The sequence below is a fragment of the Barbus barbus genome (assembly GCF_936440315.1).
Source record: "Barbus barbus genome assembly, chromosome: 29".
Lineage (NCBI taxonomy): Eukaryota > Metazoa > Chordata > Actinopteri > Cypriniformes > Cyprinidae > Barbus > Barbus barbus.
The window spans coordinates 7,023,182-7,043,860 of record NC_136757.1 but is presented as its reverse complement, the minus strand read 5'-3'; the positions used below and the strand labels follow the sequence as shown (position 1 = coordinate 7,043,860).

At 37.5% G+C, this 20,679-nt stretch overlaps 1 protein-coding gene across 1 annotated transcript in view; it reads left to right on the top strand.

Annotated features, from left to right (window-relative positions):
• LOC306849860 (calcineurin-binding protein cabin-1-like) overlaps positions 1–20,679 on the top strand; it is a 107,827-nt gene that overhangs the window by 23,424 nt on the left and 63,724 nt on the right. Inside the window, exons 21-30 of the mRNA XM_079385226.1 lie at positions 3,736–3,942; positions 4,114–4,259; positions 4,348–4,612; positions 4,740–4,904; positions 7,107–7,196; positions 7,783–7,967; positions 8,821–9,074; positions 14,597–14,662; positions 18,281–18,457; positions 19,706–20,124. Of these exons, the coding sequence (XP_079241352.1) occupies positions 3,736–3,942; positions 4,114–4,259; positions 4,348–4,612; positions 4,740–4,904; positions 7,107–7,196; positions 7,783–7,967; positions 8,821–9,074; positions 14,597–14,662; positions 18,281–18,457; positions 19,706–20,124 (1,974 nt within the window). The remainder of the gene's footprint in view (positions 1–3,735; positions 3,943–4,113; positions 4,260–4,347; positions 4,613–4,739; positions 4,905–7,106; positions 7,197–7,782; positions 7,968–8,820; positions 9,075–14,596; positions 14,663–18,280; positions 18,458–19,705; positions 20,125–20,679) is intronic.

Genomic DNA, 20,679 nt, shown 5'->3' with positions numbered 1-20,679 from the left:
AAGACTTTCCATTACTTTGCCCTTATATATTCCTTGACTGAACTGGCAGGGTGTTTTGGGTCATTGTCCTGATGCAATATGAAGCACTTCCCAATGAATCTGGTGGCATTTTCTTGAATATTGGTAGGCAAGATGGTTTTGTACCCTTCCAAATTAATTCTGCTACTGTCATCATACGTTAAGTCATCAGTAAAGTTGAGAGGGCCTGTTCCAGAGACAGCCATGCATGCCCATGCCATGACACCACCTCCACCATGCTTTACAGATGAGGCTGTTTGCTTGGGATCATAGCAGTTCCCTTTTTTTTCTCCACATTTTTGCTTTCCCATCACTTAGATAAAGGTTCATCTTTGTCTCATCGGGCCATAAACACAGTTCCAAAACTCTTCTGGCTCACCTTTGTGCTTTTTTGCAAACTCTAATCTTGCCTTTCTATTTTTGGTGCTGGTCAGAGGTTTGCATCTTGCTGTGTAGCATCTGTAATTCTGTGTTAAAGTCTCCTGAGGACAGTAGATTGTCAGAGCATCACCCCAGCTTTCTGGAAGTTGTTGGTGATTTTACAGACATGTCTTTTAGGATTCATTTTCACAGTTTTTATGATTTGTCTGTCATCAATTACTGTTGTTTTCTCAGCCGATCAGGTCGTTGTTGATTGCTGGCGTCGCTGGTGGTTTCCAAACTCTTGATTTCTCCATGCCCTTTGTTTTTGCTATAGCTCTAATTGACTTTCTCTTTTCTTTTAGCATCCAGATTGCTTGCTTTTCTCTCATAGTCAGCTCCCTCGTCTTCATCCTGGTTTGTGTGTGTCATCATCGAATGCAAGATTCAGAATACAGAAGTAATGGATATAACTGATACGACACATTCCCTGCATTTAATATCTGAAGAATTAATTCAACAGGACACAGCTGATCACTTAGAAAGGCCTGTGAGGCAGCTCTTCCAATACTTAGCGTAAGTATTGGAAGAGTTGCCTCACAGGCCTTTCACATCAGATAGAGGGATGAAACTCTAAAAGTGCTGAACTTCTTAGCTGGTAAAACATCTACAGTGCCCTCCAAAAGTATTGGAACAGTAAAGACAAAATTGCTCTTTTGGCTGTGGAGTCAAGACATTTACTAATATGATTAAAAGATTGCTTTTGGTTCAGACTAAGATATTGCTGTTTAAATCATGTAATGGCAAGTGGGACAGTTAACCGGTTAACCTATGTTAATTCTATCTGTTCCAATACTTTTGGTAACATGAAAAATGGGTGGGTTCAAACAAAAGGTGCTATCTTCTAAGTTGTGTATCAGATCCAGATGTAAATAAAAGCTGAAATGTTAATCTCTCATCTCATATTCATATTTTGATGTCAAACCCCAAATGTTTACAGTCTACAGCAAAAATAAAGGAATTGGCCTTACTGTTCCAATATTTTTGGAGGGCACTGTATGTGCTGAATCACCCAATAATAAAATGTGACATTCTGTACTTTTGTCTCATATTCATCTTTTAATGTCTTGACTCCACAGCCAAAAGAGCAATTTTGTCTTTACTGTTCCAATACATTTGGAGGGCACTATATATATATATATATATATATATATATATATATATACACATATATATATATATATATATATACATATATACATATATATATATATATATACACACACACACACACAAAGTCATGGCCAAACATATCGGCACCCTTGGTAAATATGATCAAAGAAGAATGTGAAAATTAATCTGCATTGTTAATCCTTTTGATCTTTTATTTAAAAAAAATCACAAAAATCTAACCTTTCATTGGATAATAAGAATTTAAAATGAGGGGAAATCTCATTATGAAATGTTTTTTCTTAAATACACGTTGGACACAATTATTGGCACTCCTAGAAATTCTTATGAGTAAATTGTCTCTGAAGTACATTCCCAGCCATGGCTTCCTGTTTCACAGAAATATAAATAGGAGTGAAAACAAAGCCCAAATTTCCTTAATCATCCATCACAATGAGAAAAACCAAAGAATATATTTCTGATGTGCAGCAAAATATAATTGAGCTTCACAAATTAGTGAAGTGGCTTTAAGAAAATAGCTAGAGCAGTGAAAATTCCCATTTCCACCATCAGGGCAATAATTAAGAATTTCCAATCAACATAAAATGTTATGAATCTGCCTGGAAAAGGATGTGTGTCTACATCGTTCTAATGCACGGTGAGAAGGACAGTTTGAGTGGCTAAAGACTCTCCAAGGCCCGCAGCTGGAGAATTGCAGAAAATAGTTGAGTCTCGGGGTCAGAAAACCTTTAAAAAAAAAAAAAAATGTCAAACAGCACCTACATCACCACATGTTGTTTGGGAGGGTTTCAAGAAAAATTCTCCTAGCTCATCCAAAAATAAACTCCAGAATATTCAGTTATCAGACACAACTGGAACTTGAAATGGGACTAGCTTCTATGGTCAGATGTAACTAAAAATTTAGCTTTTTAGCAGCAGACACTCAAGATGGGTTTGGTGAACACAGGGATAAAAAGTACCCCATGTGTAAAATGAAATATAATACTGCTGTATTTGGATGTTGTGGGTCAATATTTCTGCTGGAGGTCCTGGACATCTTGTTAAGACACATGGCATCATGGATTCTATCAAATATCAACAGATAAAAAATCAGTGACTGACTCTGTTAGAAATCTTATAATGGGCCATGTTTGGATCCTCCAACCGGACAATAATCCAAACACAAACCTCAAAAACAACACAAAAATGGGTCATTGAGCACAAAACCAAGCTTCTGAGCTTCAGAACCAATGTCCATTCCAGTCCTCTGACCTGAACCCTGTAGAAAATGAGTGAGGTGAACTGAAGAGAAGAAGCACCAACATGGAGCTGTGAATCTGAAGGATCTGGAGAGATTCTGGATGAAGGAATGGTCTCTGATCTCTTGTCAGGTGTTCTCTAACCTCATCAGGCATTATAGGAGAACATTTAGAGCTGTTAAACTGGCAAATGGAGGTTTCAAAAAGTATTGAATAAAAGGGTGCCGTTAATTGTATCCAATGAGTATTAGAGAAAAACATTTATTTCATAATGATATTTTCCCCCATTTTAATTTCTTCTTATCCAATAAAAGGTTTGATTTTTGTGAATTTTTAAAAATAAAAAGGATTAAAAATGCAGATTAATTTTCACAGCCTACTTTGATCATATTTACCAAGGGTGCCGATATTTTTGGCCATGACTATTTATGATTGGTAAAATCTCAATTTACAGGAAGGTTAATTTAGTGGAAAAATTTAATGTTGAACCAATGTTGTTATTGTTGAATAAAACTAAAGATTAAAACTATTAAAAAATTATTTTCGTTAACTGAAATCTGATATTAAATAAAATGTAAATAATAGATTACATTTTTTTCAATTTAAAAAAGCTTAAATGAAAATTACAAATACTGTAATGGCAGTTAACGAAATGAAAATTGAAGTAATAAAATTACTAAAACTAAAATAAAAATTAAATAAAGAATAGAAATATTAAACAAAATACTAATAATGATAAAAGCACATAACATAACTTAAACTAAAATGAAAAATGGATGTAGTACAATCAATGCTAATTGAAAATATGAATAAATATTATAATAATATATAAAAATCCTAAAATAAAACTATTTTGGACCCTAAATACATAGTATTGATACATCTCTCCATCTCTCTCTCTTCCGGTCTCTTTCTATCTCTGATCTAGGTGGAGCTTCATTGGGTTGATGCCGTCTTTATGTTTGAGTACTTTAAACCCAAGACCTTGCCAGAGTTTGACAGCTATAAGACCAGCACCGTCTCTGCTGACCTTGCCAACCTGCTTAAAAGGCTTTCTGGAATAATCCCACGCAACGACGGCCCCACAATCTCTGTAGACGATGTGTCTTCTTATATCGAAGGAGGTGCTCTCAAGGTATGAGCTCATGGACTTTCATGTGTTCATATAGATCTTTTTTATGATGGTTAAATGCAGAGCACAAATTCCGAGTATGGGTCACCATACTTGGCCACACACCACGTCCCTTTCCCTTTCCTTTCCTTTATCTCTTCATCTGTCACTTAAAAGTATTTCTCTTTCTCCAAGGTGCCAGCGCTTCCAGAAGGAGCTTCCCCGGCGCCCCCTGTGGTCAATGAGCTGTACTACCTGCTAGCGGACTACCACTTCAAAAACAAAGAGCAGTCGAAAGCCATCAAGTTCTACATGCACGACATCTGCATGTGTCCTAACAGGTCTGCGACAGTTTTACATTTGAACTTTTTAACTTGAATGTAGTTAGCTCAGCTGTAGGTGACTGTTGTCGCTCCGTCTCTCGTGTAGGTTTGACTCGTGGGCAGGCATGGCACTGGCACGCGCCAGTTGCATCCAGGACAAGCTGAACTCCAATGAGCTCAGGAGTGACGGACCCATCTGGAAAAACTCTCTGGCTGTGCTGACCTGTTTCAAACGGGCTCTGGAGATAGACGGCTCCAACCTTTCCCTATGGATCGAGTATGGTACCATGTCCTATGCCTTGCACTCTTTCGCTTCCAGACAGCTCAAACAGCTCAAACCACACAAACTTCCTCCTGAATTGATCAAACAGGTACTTCTCTGTTTCTGTATAGACGAAGAGTGAGAGAGACGTGATTGTGTACAAAACAATGGATGAGTGTGTGTTAAAAAACTAGAAATAAGAGACTTGTGTCAGTTACTGTTGTTTGTTTTTATAGATGGAAGAGCGCAGAGACTCTATGTTGGAGACGGCGTTGCAGTGCTTTCAGAGCGCCTCACGCTGTGGCGGTGATGAGGAGGAGTGGCTCATTCACTACATGCTGGGAAAGATTGCAGAGAAGCACAAACTACCTCCCAAAGACTACCTGCAGCTGTACAAAAAGGTGATGAACTGGGTTACAGCTGGCCTGGTGGATCGTCTGATTGGCTATTGAGAATGCATGACATCTATCACCTGGGTTGTTTAAAGGCGTTTTTAGACCTGTAGATTGTTAGCTTTGTTTCTTATAATATGTGACCCTGGACCACAAAACCAGTCTTAAGTCGCTGGGGTATATTTGTAGCAATAGCCAAAAATACATTGTATGGGTCAAAATTATACATTTTTCATTTATGCCAAAAATCATTAGGATATTAAAGTAAAGATCATGTTCCATGAAGATATTTTGTAAATTTCTTACCGTAAATATATCAAAACTTCATTTTTGATTAGTAATATGCATTAAGAACTTCATTTGGACAACTTTAAAGGGGATTTTCTCAATATTTTTATTTTTTTGCACCCTCAGATTCCAGATTTTCAAATAGTTGTATCTCGGCCAAATATTGTCCTCCTAACAAACCATACATAAATGGAAAGCTTATTCATTCAGCTTTCAGATTCGAAACATTTACACTTAATACTGGTTTTGTGGTCCAGGGTCACATATGCATTTTTTTTTTTACCTTATTTCCTCAAGGACTCCCAAACGATTCGCTCAACAATTCATTTTTCCAAACCCCTCCTTTGCATGACACTAATCAGCAGTGATTGGTCGATTTCATTTAAAGCAGTGGCAGTGCTGCTTTGTGTACAGCGTTACCAGGGAAACAGCTTTTTTTAACTCTCCAAAAGCGGCACCTAGTGGCAAAGAATGAATTTACATTTTCATTCAGACCAACGCAAAAATTAAGTTTCCCCAGGTCTGCGCGCGCAACAAGTGGGTGGGCAATATGCTAATGCTACATGTTGACGTCAACCTGAAACTCCTTGGGATTTGTTTTAAAAATGACTCGTTTCAGTAATTCAGAGTCGACTCTTTCTTTTGAGAGACAATAACTTTATAAACAGTGCACTTTTAGATTTAAATCTTTGCAGGATGTTTTAATTTCATGTTGTACACTGCATGAAAGGTCATTTAAAAAAATCCATAACGGGCACTTTAAAGACAATAGTTTCAATATAATAAATCAATTTAAATTGAATTAAGTCAGTTTGGGTCAAAGCATACTAAAATGTTACATGTGAGGGGGTATTTACACAACACTGTTTTCAACTAAAAATGGAAAAACGGTTTGTGTTTATTTACATGACAACAGTGTTTGATGGCCTCATAATGCAAGCTTTTGAAAACGTCCGTTATCGTCTCCATGTAAAATACAAAAACATCATGTGTATACGTATTACGTGTTCAGTCTGTAGGCATACGCGAGTGTCTTTACAAAGTGACATCGCCAACTAGTGGCCTGGCAAACATAATACAGCGTTCCCATGTAAATTGGGAACATTTTGATGTTGTTGTGTGTTTGCAAACTTTTTCAAAAATGCTAAGAAAAAGCTTTTCCATTTTTAGTACATTGTTGTTGCATAAATGTACCTGCAGTAAAACTATCGTCTCATTGGTCACAGTGCATCTGTTTATGTTCTGGGATTTCAATCGTAGCATCATCCTTCAAAATTGACAAGTTAACTCCATGGGCTCCATTGTGGCCTTATCTGTAACTGTTGTTGACACACACAGACACACACACACACACTTATACGAATGTATAAGCCTCCATTCCTGCTCCACCTGATTAAATATATATAGAGATATATAATGCATTTCCCATTAACTGTGATGCTGCTTGGTTTGTTGGTCTGTTAGATCGGATTGATTTCTCACCACAACCGAGCCGCTCCACAGTTCTTTGTCAGTTGGACTTATTCAGGCAATTTCAGATTGATTGTTGTGGCGTGGATCCGGGCATATTGCATATAGTGTTTATATGCCTAAATGATCTGAACTAAAGAAAAAACTTTCCAGGTTCCTAAACAAATGCTCTAAACCAGTCAGGTGTGAAAACACTTTAACAGTTCAGTGATACAGTTTGGGAATGATTAGGACACTCCGACAAAAGTCTACTTTTAGTCACTTGATTGCAAACTCACCTTCAGGTCTGACTCTGTTCTGGAATGAAATGCTGAGTTTTTAGTTAGTTACTGGTGTTTAAAAATGTATAAAACACTCAAGGCTGTTGCTGGGGTTTTATGTGTGAAAGTGGCTGCTGACCGCCCAACAGTCAGACACGCATCTCATTACAGCCCTTGTGTCATCTCTCTCCAGTCTGCACACTACCTGCATGAAGAAGCAGCCAGATACCCACGCAAAATCCACTACCACAACCCGCCTGACCTCGCAATGGAGGCCTTAGAGGTATGTAGTGAAATAGTGCTCATTTGTGCAGTACTGTTCAAAAGTTTTGTGTTTTTTGCTCACCGAGGTTGCATTTATTTGATCAGAAATAAAGTAATATAGTCAAATATTATTACAATTGGAAATATTTGAATGTTCTGTTTATGTTTTCTATTGTAATTTATTCCTGTGATCAAAACTGAATCATTACTCCAATCTTCAGTGTCACATAATCCTGAAATCATTCTAATATGCTGATTTGCTGCTCAAGAAACATTTCTATTTATTAGTAATGTTGAAAACAATTGTGCTGCATAATGTTTTTGTGGAATTTGATTTTTTTTTCAGGATTCTTTGATGAATAGAACGTTCAAAAGAACAGTGTTTATTTAAAATAGAAATGTGTAACAATGTACAAATCTTTATTGTGATCAATTTAATACAAACTTGCTGAATAAAAGTTTTCTTAAAAACAAAACATCACTGACCCCAAACTTTTAAATGGTAGTGTTTTGCAAGTACTCCTATACTATGACAAAATGTCAATTAAACACAAGTTGTGTTTGAATTCTGAAATGTATCTCTTCTCTTACTTCCGGCTGACTAGCTGTTTTTCCGCCTGAGCGCCACCATTCTGAAGTTGCTGGAGAATGAGGAAGATGATGGTGAACAAGCTGAGCAGCAGATGAAGCTACTAGATTATGAGCTGTTCTTCAACATGCTTGCTGAAGCTGCTGTCGGACCCTTTGCACGCGGAGAGGAGAAGACCGCTCCCAAAACCAGCATCGACAAGTAAGTATGACCACAAACCTTTTAGGCCCGGTTTACACTACTGTGTTTTCCTTTTAAAATGGCATTTTAAAATTAAAATGATCCTCGTCTCCACTGGCGTTTTCATTGCGTTTCAGAAACTATCTCCATCTACACTACACAACCGAATTTGCATGTCACATGACCATTCATGCAAGTACAACCATAGATATGTATAACTAGATTCACTATTTTTTAGATGGCGGACGCGTCTGCACGCTTGGAGCGGTTAAAAGGGGAATCTACCCATACATATCTATAGGTACAACAATGAGCATGATGTTGTTGTTTACACGGTCGTCAAGGATACGCAGGGAGAATGTGGGCATCCATGGCAGCGTTTTCAAAAGTCTGTTTTCAAGGGTCAGAAACGTAGCCTTAAAGGGTTAGTTCACCCAAAATGTTTTACTCACCCTTGAGGCATCCTCGGTGTATATGACTTTCTTCTTTCAGATGAATCCAATCGGAGTTATATTAAAAATTGTCCTGGCTCTTCCAAGTGTTATCATTGCAGTAGGTGTTTTTTTTTTTTCCTCCAACAGTCCACAAGTCGTCAAATAAAGCACGCACATCTATAATAAAACGTGCCTCACACGGCTCCGGGGCGCAAATAAAGGCCTCCTGTAGCAAATCCATGCGTTTTTGTGAAAAACAGGCTAATTTTCATTTTTGGGTGAACTAACCCTTTAAGCTTTAGGCCTGGAGGGCTTAAGATCGTAAAACATAGACTTCTAAGATTTTAATGGATTACAGCTGTATACCAAAAACGTTTAAGATAATTTTTAAGACAACCCTGCATTTTATAGAATCTTTCTGTGTTTTTTTTCCACAACAGGGAAAAGCTTCCATCCATTAACGACGAGGACTCGCGCTCCTCGGTTGGTGTGAGTACCTGTCCGGCAGCGTTGGCCACCTCATCTGTCACATCTGTGGTGGCTCCAACAACTTCTTTGCCTGGCGACGGTGCAGCAGGTGCGAGTTCTCCCCTGTATGTGGTCACTCCGGTCGACCACGATTACATCAAACTGCAGCAGAGGCACAGGCAGGGGCAGGAGCTCCTGCAGCAGCAGCCGCAGCAGCAGCAGGACGGTACAGTACAAGGGCCAGAGTATAACTCACTCACTCATGCACGGGGGAATGAGGATGACGAAGGTTATTCAACACTATGAAATTGAATTATGGGCTCTGGTGTACAATAACATCTCCTCCCACCCCTCCTCTTACCATCTGCACCAGGCCATAGAGGATCATGGGAAAATGGGCAACATTGCTAACAGTGTCTCAGTGGGTTTTTTTTTTTTATTCTTTATTCGCTTTGTTTCCGTTCCACTTTGTCATTTCTAGCTTTCAGGTAATGAAATCAGATTTTCAGTCAGAATGGTTTACGTTCATTTTTTGTTGTTTACGCTGCTGAATTGCTTACGCACCCAGTCCATCATCATTTTGTGTTTTCTGCTGTTTTATTTGCGCCTGCCATTCCTGCTCTAATTATGAATGTGTTTCACAGTTGTTCACCCGGTAAATCATGTTTTTATCTATTTTTATTTGATTGGTTGTATCAACAATTTAAGGCAGCAGATGCTAGCTAAAACTGGTGCTGATCTTGTGCTTTAGGGAACCTAAATTTCATCATGGTTGGCCATTTATTACATTTTAAAACAATTGGGTCAGAGGTGTAGCAATGGTGTGGTAGAAGCTTCTGAGCAATGCAGTTCCTTTTGGCCTTATGGGAGTAGTAGTCTATACATACATTTTTGGATGTCATGATGGCTTAAAGTTTCACAATACTCTGTGTTAATGCAAATTGACTTTGTCTCATTAATTCAACTTAGTAAGACAACTTGATATTTTTGTAGACTTAAATTGCTTAAATTGTAGACTTATCGGCTATGTATCGCCTGCGATTATGAATGCGATATTGTGTAACTTGTCAGTGAACTACGGCTCTGTTTAGTAAATGCCGCTCCATCTGAAAGCAGGTGATGGAGATTTACTACTAATCACAGAACCGGCTTTACTGACGCATTCGATTATTTGCACAGCCCTAGTGACTTTTATCATTCATTTATTTTGGCAAGGGTTGCAATAACAAAAAAAGATGTCCACTTCATATTTGAATGTAATATTTCATTATTTTCATTATTTCAACACACAGCACAGGTTTCCAGCAAAACAACCCTATATCGATCATTTTGTGACATGTTTATTGAATATTGATTATACATAGTACCAGTACATTTACATTTATGTGTTTAGCAGATGCTTTTATTCAAGGTGACTTTTTCAAATACAACAATTTATAAAATGTTAATTTTAAATCTGTTTTTTTTTATAATATCAAACAAGCTAAATTTGGTCTCTTAATGTTTAAAATGTCATAATGCTCTTTGTCAGCTTTTAGCATTTCTATACTGTGTTAGATTTTATCAGTTTTCAGGTTTAGCCATGCTTTTGAGAGGTACAGTATCACAAAACTACTATATACTAATGTGAAAATAAACTGTTATCTCATTTCAAATTCACATAGTTTGAATATTTGAGTTTGAGATGTTAGTTTTTTGTAGTAGTTTGAAAGGGGGCATTGCATAGGACTCTTGATTAAATATTGCCTGTGGCCTGTTTTGATGAAATGGAGTCAGTATTTTTGAAACTGTGTCAGATGGTGGCGTTGACCTAGTTTCTGAAGTCAATTTCAGCTTGGTGTGCTCATTTAGTGAAATACAGTTCTTAGATTTAGTCACTTCTGTCTTTAGGTGGATTGTCAGGGGCTAATCTGCTCAGCTCTTGTTGTATTCATCAGTGCTAAATGTGGCTTGCATGGCTGTAAATGGACAATGCTTTTGAGATGTAGCCTACATATGATGTAGCTATATAAATCAAATATGTGTAGAATATTTCATAATGCGTTTTTTACGGTAAAACCTGTGAGTATTTCTCATTTTGACTTTTTGCTACTAGAGCTGCACAATTTATGGAAACCGAAACAAAATCGTGATTGAAGGTGCAATAGGTGATTGTCTTCAGAAACATTTTTTGTTATTCTGGTTGAAAGATTCTTCACATCCTGATAGCAGTCATTAAGTTAAATGGTCTAAATGTATTTATCTGTATTTATATATTCTGTGGAAGGTGTAGGACCAAGAAATGTTCGTCAAATCAAAATGCTCGGTCCGAGTGTTTTAATTGGCTTTCCTACCTGCCTGTCAACGTATGTATTTGCATACCTCTGCGCACCCTGTTCGCGCAGACAGGATACGTCATCGGCGCGTTCACGCACGCTGTGCAGATAGAGACAAAAACTTACTAGAGAAGCGTGACATAATATACCTCTGTAAATAAATACAGTTAAATTCACGTGTCGCATACTTTAATGCCCTTTGTATGGAAAATATACGCTCGAATCATGGCGGAATATCTGGTGATGTGATAAGATATACGAAATGTGCATAGCAGGGAGGGCGCGAGGACTGTAAATGATGAAACCGTTGATGTAGCCTATTGTAGTAAATTAATGTTGTCTGGTATTCTGCTCTTTGAGCGTATGTGCGTGGCTTTGGACGGTGATCACAGGGAGGGTGGGACATTCACTTTCAGTGCTATCAGGCTAAAGTTAGCATTTTCCGAGATCTCTTACTGCACCTTTAAATTGTTCGGTTTAGAGCAATTATGAAATCGCAAAAGCTGTTATGCACAGCTTGTCACTGAGGTATGGCTCTGTGATCAGTAGCAATGCTTGAGTAGTATATCATTGAGGTGCTTATAACGTTCATTTGAAAAAGCAACACGCGTCAAACATCTTTCCAAACATGAGAAGCATTTATGAACCTCTTGTCCAAAAGACAACATTTAATAACACGGGTGAGACGTTAAACCGAGGTCCTGACTCTCTGTGGTCATTAAAAATCCCAAGATGTCCTTAGAAAAAGAGTAGGGGTGAAACCCAGCATCCTGGCCAAAATTCACCCTTTGACCTCTGTCCATCATGGCCTCCTAATCATCTCCATATGCTGATTGGCTTCTTCACTCCTCCTCCTCTCCACCAATAAGCTGGTGTGTGGTGGGCGTTCTGACGCAATATGGCCGCCATCGCATCATTCAGGTGGATGCTGCACACTGGTGGTGGTTGAGGAGGTTCCCCCCTTCTATGTAAAGGGCTTTGAGTACCCAGAAAAGCGCTATATAAATGTAATGAATTAATATTAATTATTATTATGTTTTACTCCAAACTCACTGCATAACATCAGTAGAGTGTTTGAATTAAAATCCTTCTGTGAGATGATGTGGCTTCTTCCACAGAATGAGGCAAACATGATATTATTTCTAGGGTTGGTATCGTTTGGGTTTTTTATGGTACTGGTGCCAAATCGATACTTTTAAAATGGTGCCAGTGCCTAAACGGTGCCTGAACCGATACTATTTAGATAGTATTTGCTACATTGTAGTATTTTCATGTTCCATATTTCCCCTTTTATTTAATGCCAAGTATCACACAAGCCAATGAGGAATTGTTCAATTGTAATATACAGCTAATCAGATATTGATTTTGGACCATTTGAGATTTTGCTATAAGCAGGATTATTAATCATGACGCAACAAAAATAAAAACAAATGACCAGTAAAATTTCATATCACTTTAAATCACAAGAAACTTAACATGTATTACAGAACAGAGGTAAAAAATCCCACTGCCATTAAATAAAAAAAAATTATATTTGCTTGTTTTTAGAGATATGACAACTTTACTTTTAGTAGTTTACCTCTTTTCATTTAAGAGCTAATTATATAAAAAATATATAAAAGAGCTAATTATATGAAAACAGGCAATTGAAACTAAATAGTTTGCTTTGAAACTTTACATTCCATATAGTATGACCAACTCTTAACTGCTCCTTTTTAATTGCAGATAAAATTATTTGTGTTTCACAATTTATGAAATATTATTATAATCTGTTATAACATCATAAAAATCATATAGATATGTCGTATAGAGTAGGAAGAATAGTTACTAGAATAGTAGAATAACATATTTGATTCATTTGAAAGATGAATATGGAGATGAAATGGATTCTTTAACATTTTTAACTTGAGCACTCATGACGTAAGATGCTGAAAAAAGAGCGAAACATTGCAAGAACACACTTCATGTGTCAGTAACCCCTAAGAGGTGTGCTGTTTCTTGTTTGTTTTTATTTATTTATTTATTGGCTGTTTACACTCTCTGTATCAATAATAATTTTATATTTTCCCAGTTATCTGTGAAGAACAGCATATAGCTTGCTAATGGAATGCAATTGTAATGGATGCTTTTTTTCATTTTTATTTTAAATTTGAGCACTCATGACGTAAGTTGCTGAAAACCCCCGCTAGAGCACAGTTCCTGTGTGAGTGACCCCTAAGAGGTGTGCTGTTTTTATTGGCTGTTTTTTTCTCTTTCTGTATTGATAATTATTTAAATTTTTCCAGTTATCTGTGAATAACATTTCCCATAAAATAATATATTATTAATATGTTGTGCAGCTCTGATATTCATATTGTATTTGTTTAATTATTTATTTTTTGTGGCTGGCTTCATCTCATTGCCTCACTGAAACCTTCACAAGGGCTTGCTGCAGATTTGAAGTGTGATTTTTATTTTTTTTTATATAAAGGTGAACATTGTGACATGTTGCCCATATTCCTCAGTCGTTCCCATGGCCTGCTTTAGTCTCCCTGTCCCCTGCTGCCTCCTGCCTGCTCCCTCTCTGCCTGCCTCTGACCTGCTTCCCACCTGCTGCTTCTTAATGGATGCATGATGGGTCAGCACCCTGATTCCCACAATGCACTCCTCACTGCTCTTGTGTGCAAACTGACATCTGACCAATGTGTCTGCTGTGGCTCACATGTGCAAGGGAGATTGTTCTTGTGGGTTGTTCTGAATAATGTGGTTCGGTAAAGACTGGGAAATTTCAACTGCTTTTTCTGCAAATGTTGGTGTGTGGATGAGTTTGAGTGTGTTGGTGTGTGGATGAGTAATCAGCTGTTACAAGAATTCTAGACTTGATGAATTCACTCTCTTATCGTATGATTGTTCATTTTAAAGGCCCCGATATACTCGCAGTGAAGTTCTTTTTTCTTCTTCTTTCATTTAGATGAATATATAAATATGTGCTGCTTGTTTTCCTTTCAGTAAAAAAAAATAGACAATAATTGGACAGCTGCATGTCAGTGAAGGCAGAGCTCCTGATTTCTCAAAATGAACTCAAAATGAAATTTAGTTCGAAATTCTGTCATACCACTTCAGTCTTGGATTTTGCTTCAAGTATATTGGGGCCATAATGGGTGAATGCCATGAAAACACATGCAGGTCTTATTTCACCTCAAAATCAAAAGAAAAGATATTCTGAATGAAGAAGATGATGCTTTGAGGCATCATTTCCAACACAATTAAGTACAATTTCCCCCAAAACATGGCTAGGTTTTTGTGAGATTCACTCTAATAACTTCTAAAAGCTGCCCATTTCTCATCACAACAGAAAATGAAAGATCTCCTCTATTTATGCTACAGTGGTACCCAAAATATACAACTGAATGACTTTCCAGATTATGAAACATGTTCTGAACTGACTATATAGCTGACTTCTCACATGACCATGACTACTGCCTGTGTCTCTCTGCTTTGCGGCCAGGATCCATGTATGGTACAGACGCCCTTCCTCGCACAACCGCCCAAACTGCTGGCTTGCCTATCATTCCTCAAAAGCAGGGCTTTAGTTTCCCAACGAACTCCAATGGTAAAGCACCCTGAGCACCATAGGGCTCAACAGTGACTATGCATTAAGTTTTACAGAGGGCTTGGTTTCCATTTTCCCTTTTGGAAATTCAGGAAATTGTTTAATACTGAATTTTAAGCCTTCAAGCTAACCAGACATCTTAGGGATAAACCCCATTGCAACATTTTATTAGAAGCATCAAAAGTACTTCACTAAAAGACTGGTTATAAGACTATCAACTGTCTGGTTTATTTTGTCATTTATTCTGGCCAACGTAAATCATCCACTTTGACTGAAAGAGATTGAAAGCTGTTTAAAAGTGTAAATGTGAAAGACCAAGGGGTGGGTTTATTTGAAACAATTGACCCTTTGCAAAGACCCCCTTAGTTATCGTGGCTACATCCGACATGCCATGCCGCTCTCACATTCACATTATGTTCTTATGCAGTGAAAAATGCATCGCGGAAACTGACAACACGCTGACAGACAAGACAGAGCAGGTTACTTTAGGTATAAAACAAAGTCTCAGCTCTTTAGTGTGTCGTGACAGATCGCTGTAAGGCCTCAGTTCACGCGGCACGTGAACTGATCATCTCTTCCTCTTTATTAGTTATAGCATGAAATAAACATGAATGAACATCAGAAGGTATCTTGTTTCAACCACAGAAAGATGTCAATAGACATTACTTTTCAAGTTCAAGGCCACTGACATAAATCTACTCTCCTGTCTGGTTTGTTTGTTGGACAAAATGGGAGATTCAGTGTTATGATTGGTCAGATCGCCTGTCAGTTAAACTCCCAGCGAAGGGCCAATTGATATCAGTGATGCACCAAAATTTTAGCGACCAAAAACATACTCATCCAAAATGGCAAAAAAAAAAAAAAAATCATTTTTGGCCAAAATAGTTTTGGCATGAAATCTTTCACTGAAACTGTAACTTTAATTAGCACTTCTCCATTGTTTAAAATCTCAATCGGTCTTGTACAGGTGTTTTACCTGCTTGTTGCATTACACATTGCATTATGTGATGTTTTAGGGTTGTTGGAAATGTCCAAAAATTTAACACAAAAAGTGGCAAAATCCAGTCATTTCAATTGGAATCCATGGGAATGGGAATTTTGTATGATGGTAAATGATTTCCCCGAGCAGATTTTGCAACCGATTCAACAAGATCGTGCAGATTTGCTGCGTTGACCAACAGTAAGCAATTTGGTTTCTGTGTAAACTCTCCAGCATACGTCGGTAAACTATTAACCTCATTTTTCTCTAACCAAATTTTGCTAATGTGTAGCATTATGTAGCACCTGCCAAAATATGCCATTTTTGTTGAATTTCACTAAGAATGTGCATTTAAACATTAATTTATGTGCAAGACTGCATTGCAAAGAAAATGTTTCTTATTGCTTTTAAAATCTGTGAAGATTTAATGAAGATTTAGAATTTGTTTAGTTTAGTGACTGTTGAACTCTATCATTGGTCATTTTTCTGATTCTCTCCAGTATTTATAACTCTGCTTTTGAGGAAAGTGACCCCAACGCCATTTTAATATTTACTGTGGGTCACATCAGAGATTATTATGCAGTAACACTAGTCCTTTTCAAAACACATGTCCCTTTCTTCTGTGCAATTAATATGACAACACTCTTACTCTATTGGTGATTTTCCCCCTCAATCAGATTAATCTTTTCTGCACTGAAATGCCTGTCATTTTTTCCTGTCCAGCACTTCCCAGCACATAACCGGGTCCCGTCTAGACCTTCATTGTGTCTTTAACATGCTCTTGAGCTCCTGTTGAAAACTTTAGCAGACCAACTAATGGGCTGCTAATGCGCTCTGCAGGAGGCTGCAATTTTGCGCTGACACAGCTCCATTTTTCCCCCTCACGCTGAGTGTGCGGGATCGTTGGCGTTCTGTGGAGGAGGGGAGGGGGGTGTTGCCACCGCACTCTGTTGTGTCACGGAGGGGATGGTGTGTGCTAATGAATTTCTACCCTCTGTGCCAAATGCTGACACTCCCAGCATGCTCAGGGGCTTTTTTATGCTTGTTTGCGGGCAGCACAAGAGGAATTACATTAACTTTATTTTCTGGGCTTGCTGAGAAGCACAACATTTTCAAGCGCTTTGCTCTACCTCAGGAGCAGGCTGGTTCAACACGGCATTGAAATGTGCACCCTGCGGTCTTGCCCTGTAACCTCTGACCTGGATCAAAACCACTGTACCCGTTAAAGGAATAGTTCTTCTTTCATTAATTACTCACCTTAATTTCCCTCCAAACCTATATGACGGAGAAAGGAGAAAGCCCATGCAGCTGTTTGAATAAGCAAAAGTACAAATTAAATATGAGAATTACTGTGAAAGGAAATATTAACAGTGAATAACGACTTAAATTTAAGTCTTTTCTGCACATTAATAGCATCATACGACTTGGAATATAAGTCATAGACTACTTTTTTGTGCTTTTTTCCCCCTTTTTGAAAGTGTTTGTCCTCATTGAATTTCAAGCAGGTAGAAGCAAAACATTACAACAACATTTTGTATTCTGCAATAGAAAGTTAAGAGCATATGGGTTTGGATGAGTGTGAGGGTGAGTAAATAATGACAGAATTTTCATGTTGGTGTTCAATTGAGTGCTGCAGCGATGTATTTTTTGTTAATGCCAACCCAGAAGTTAGCATCACCCTGGTTCTTTCCACAAATCCAAATAAGATTTTTCAGTTTAGGAGCTGTGCTTTGGATTATTGTAGAAAATAAGCTATTTAAAGAACTTATACTAAATACAATTTCCAGAAGTTAAAAATTAAAGTTAGCTTCCAAATGCTTTTATTCATTTACCTCTTTCCTCACCAGCAAAGCTAAGAAAATGGAATTTTTGTCAAAGACTACATCCGGATCAGATTCAGAACAAAAATCATAACATAGATGGAGTTGATCACTTCATTTGCACAGGCGTAAACCACTGCCTGGGATGTCATTTAATTCTGTAACATAAGCCAGTGTTGATTTATATGCTGTTTAATGCTTGATGATCACGAGTTACCGATGCATTTTATGGCATAGAAAAAACATGGACGTTTCTTGAGCTTGTGTTAAACACAGACCTTATTTCATGCATTTAACCAAAAACCCATTCAAAAAAATCCAATTACCCATTCAACTGGTTTCTGGGTTTTATGACTCATTCTTGCAGCACTCTATTACTATTCCTTTAATTTGAATGATAGTAAATGCTGTCAGGTACAGAATCCTAATTTTCCTTTCTCTGTTAAAATCCAAAACCTTGTCCCAATATAAGCCTGCCTGCTCTTCAGGTATAGCTGCCATTTGTAAATCTGTCAATCCAGCAAATTTTTCCAGCCTTGTGTTCATTGGAGGATTTTACACAATTCATCTTGGGATCTCTGTTGATTTGTGGATTGTGCAATTTGGGTGAATCTGAAACAATCTGAATAAAGGGCCTTTTTAATTATATGAATATTTACAAAGGACAGAGGAGGAAGGTCTTGTTGAATGAGTGTAATTGTGTGGTATACTTTTTCCCTAAATCAGAGCAAAGTCAGGACAGCGTTGCTGGCTTGTCAGACTCCAGCTCCTTGCAGGATGTCTTCATGGACGCCACCAGCTCACAGGACAGTAGCCACAAGGTCGATCCTGGGAAGTGTAGTATTTTTCCGGAAGAATCAAATGCCACTGGAAAAGAGAAATCGGCCGCAATAGAGGACGCAGGTACTGATCCCAGTTCTTCTAAACACGTACATAATGCAAAGTCTCATTACGTTGTCGAATTGATTTAATATTTAATATGTGGCATTTAGTATTAATATTTAACATTTAGTATTTTACATGGTTCTTTTTTATGATAATACACTAACATCACAGAAAAATATATCACTGTTTCCACAAAGATATTGAGCTAAAGGATGCTGTGAAGACTGGAGTAATAATGCTGAAAATTCACAGGAATGAATTATATTTGAAAATATATTCAAAGAGAAAACAGGTTTTTTAAAGGCAAATTATTATTTTTTTCTGTATTTGGGATCAAATTCATTCAGGTAGGGTGAGCATAAGAGACTTAAAAAAAAAAAAAAAAATCTGTGTTTGTACAGAACTTTTTTTGTTGCATTTTTGTTTCATGATAAAAAATAAATTACTGTAAAATGATCTTAATTGTCTTGAAAATGTCGCAATTTCAAAAAATTGAAGTGGTGACCAAAATTATTAGATTACTAGTATTTTCGCCAGCTAAAAATGGTTTTACGTCAGTTATTTCTATCTTTTGTTGTAGTTTGTCAGTAGAAAATATCCAGAATCCAGAAGAACTGTGGCAACGTCTCCAAGATGCTTCTAGAAACCCATCTGCAAAGCTACCTGAAAAACCGGGGGCAAAAGCTGCTTTAAACGCAAAGGTTGCTCACACCAAATGTTGATTTAATTTAGTTAATAGAAGTTATTTGATAAATAAAATATATTAATGGTATTTTTTGACAGCATCCTTATGTTACAGCATTCTTACACAAGTGCCTAAAACTTTTAACAATACTGTAGCTTTGCAGGTAGGTTTTTTGAAGCATCTTGGAGACGTTGCCACGGTTCAGTTAATGGAAAAATGAATGTTTGGATATTTCCAACTGACACACTACAGCAAAAGATAGAAATAATTTTGGCCACCACTGTGTATAATTATATATATAATAATATAATTTCTTAGGATTTTCCTAGATAATAATTTCTTAGGACATGTCTGGCAAAACGTTTTTTTTTTTTAAGATTTATGTTCAGCATTTTATGCCTTTATTTAGACAGGACAGAGTATAGGTTTGACAGGAAGTGAAGTGGAAAAAGAAACTTGACAGTTTTCATGAAATTCAGCCTATACCTGTCTTGCCAAGAACACAAAACGTTCTATTCTGCTGCTTTTTACAATCAATATCTGCAGCTGGTGGTCACCTCTGCCCTCTTGAAATCCCACAGGCCCCTTGGAGGACAAGAACATGGATATTAGCTCCGCCACACTCTCTCAAGAATCTTCAGTCACACAAGAGTCTTCGGACACCACCTTATCCATCGCGTCCCCTGAGGCCTCCATCCCCAAAACTCCTATCACAGACACAATGACCCAAGCTCCACCTCATCCGCTGCACACCGCCCAACCACACAGACCTCACCCCCAGACCAGCTCCTCCAGTGAGGGCAAGCGCAGGCCAGATCCACCTCCTCCGCTGGAGGTGATAGAGCTGCCTAAGTGTCTGCCGCCGGGACAGAGAGAGCAGAGGAAAACACTAGTGGATGTGTGTGTGAGGTCTCTCTTCCTGTGTCTGAGTCGCTACCCGCAACACTACAAGAGTCTCTATCGTCTGGCCCACCTGTATGCCTACAGCAGGACACACAAGGTGCGCAAACACACATACACTTAATACACACACCACACAGTGAATAGTTTCTGTGCTGTTGAAATAAAATGCCTGAGACAACTGAAGTAGAGATTTTTTTTTTTACAAATATTTTAAAGTATAGTTGAGTTTTTCTTCCCAAGGGTTGCATCTCTTTACCCTATGATGAGTTTGCAACCCTATTGTACTAACATATTTTGGTGAAATTCACAGACTCAGCACATTTTTCTGAAGGACTACAATAAACAGATTTTAAAACCTTTTTTTTAAATGTATTAATTACTACATAGTTCGAACTTTTCTTCTGTCTATTTTACAGATTCTACCAAATCTGTGAAGTGTAGTGGTCAAACTAATTTTAAATTTTTTTTTGACAGCTGAAACGATATCTTAGAGAGCAGGGTATAAAGCCGATATATATATAATTTTTATTTATTCTAATTAATATTTAAGAAATTTGAAATAATTTGAAAATGATAAATGTGTAAAATAATCATACTTGTACTTTAGATGACAACTTCTTGATACTGTAATCCTATTACAGTATTTTTCACA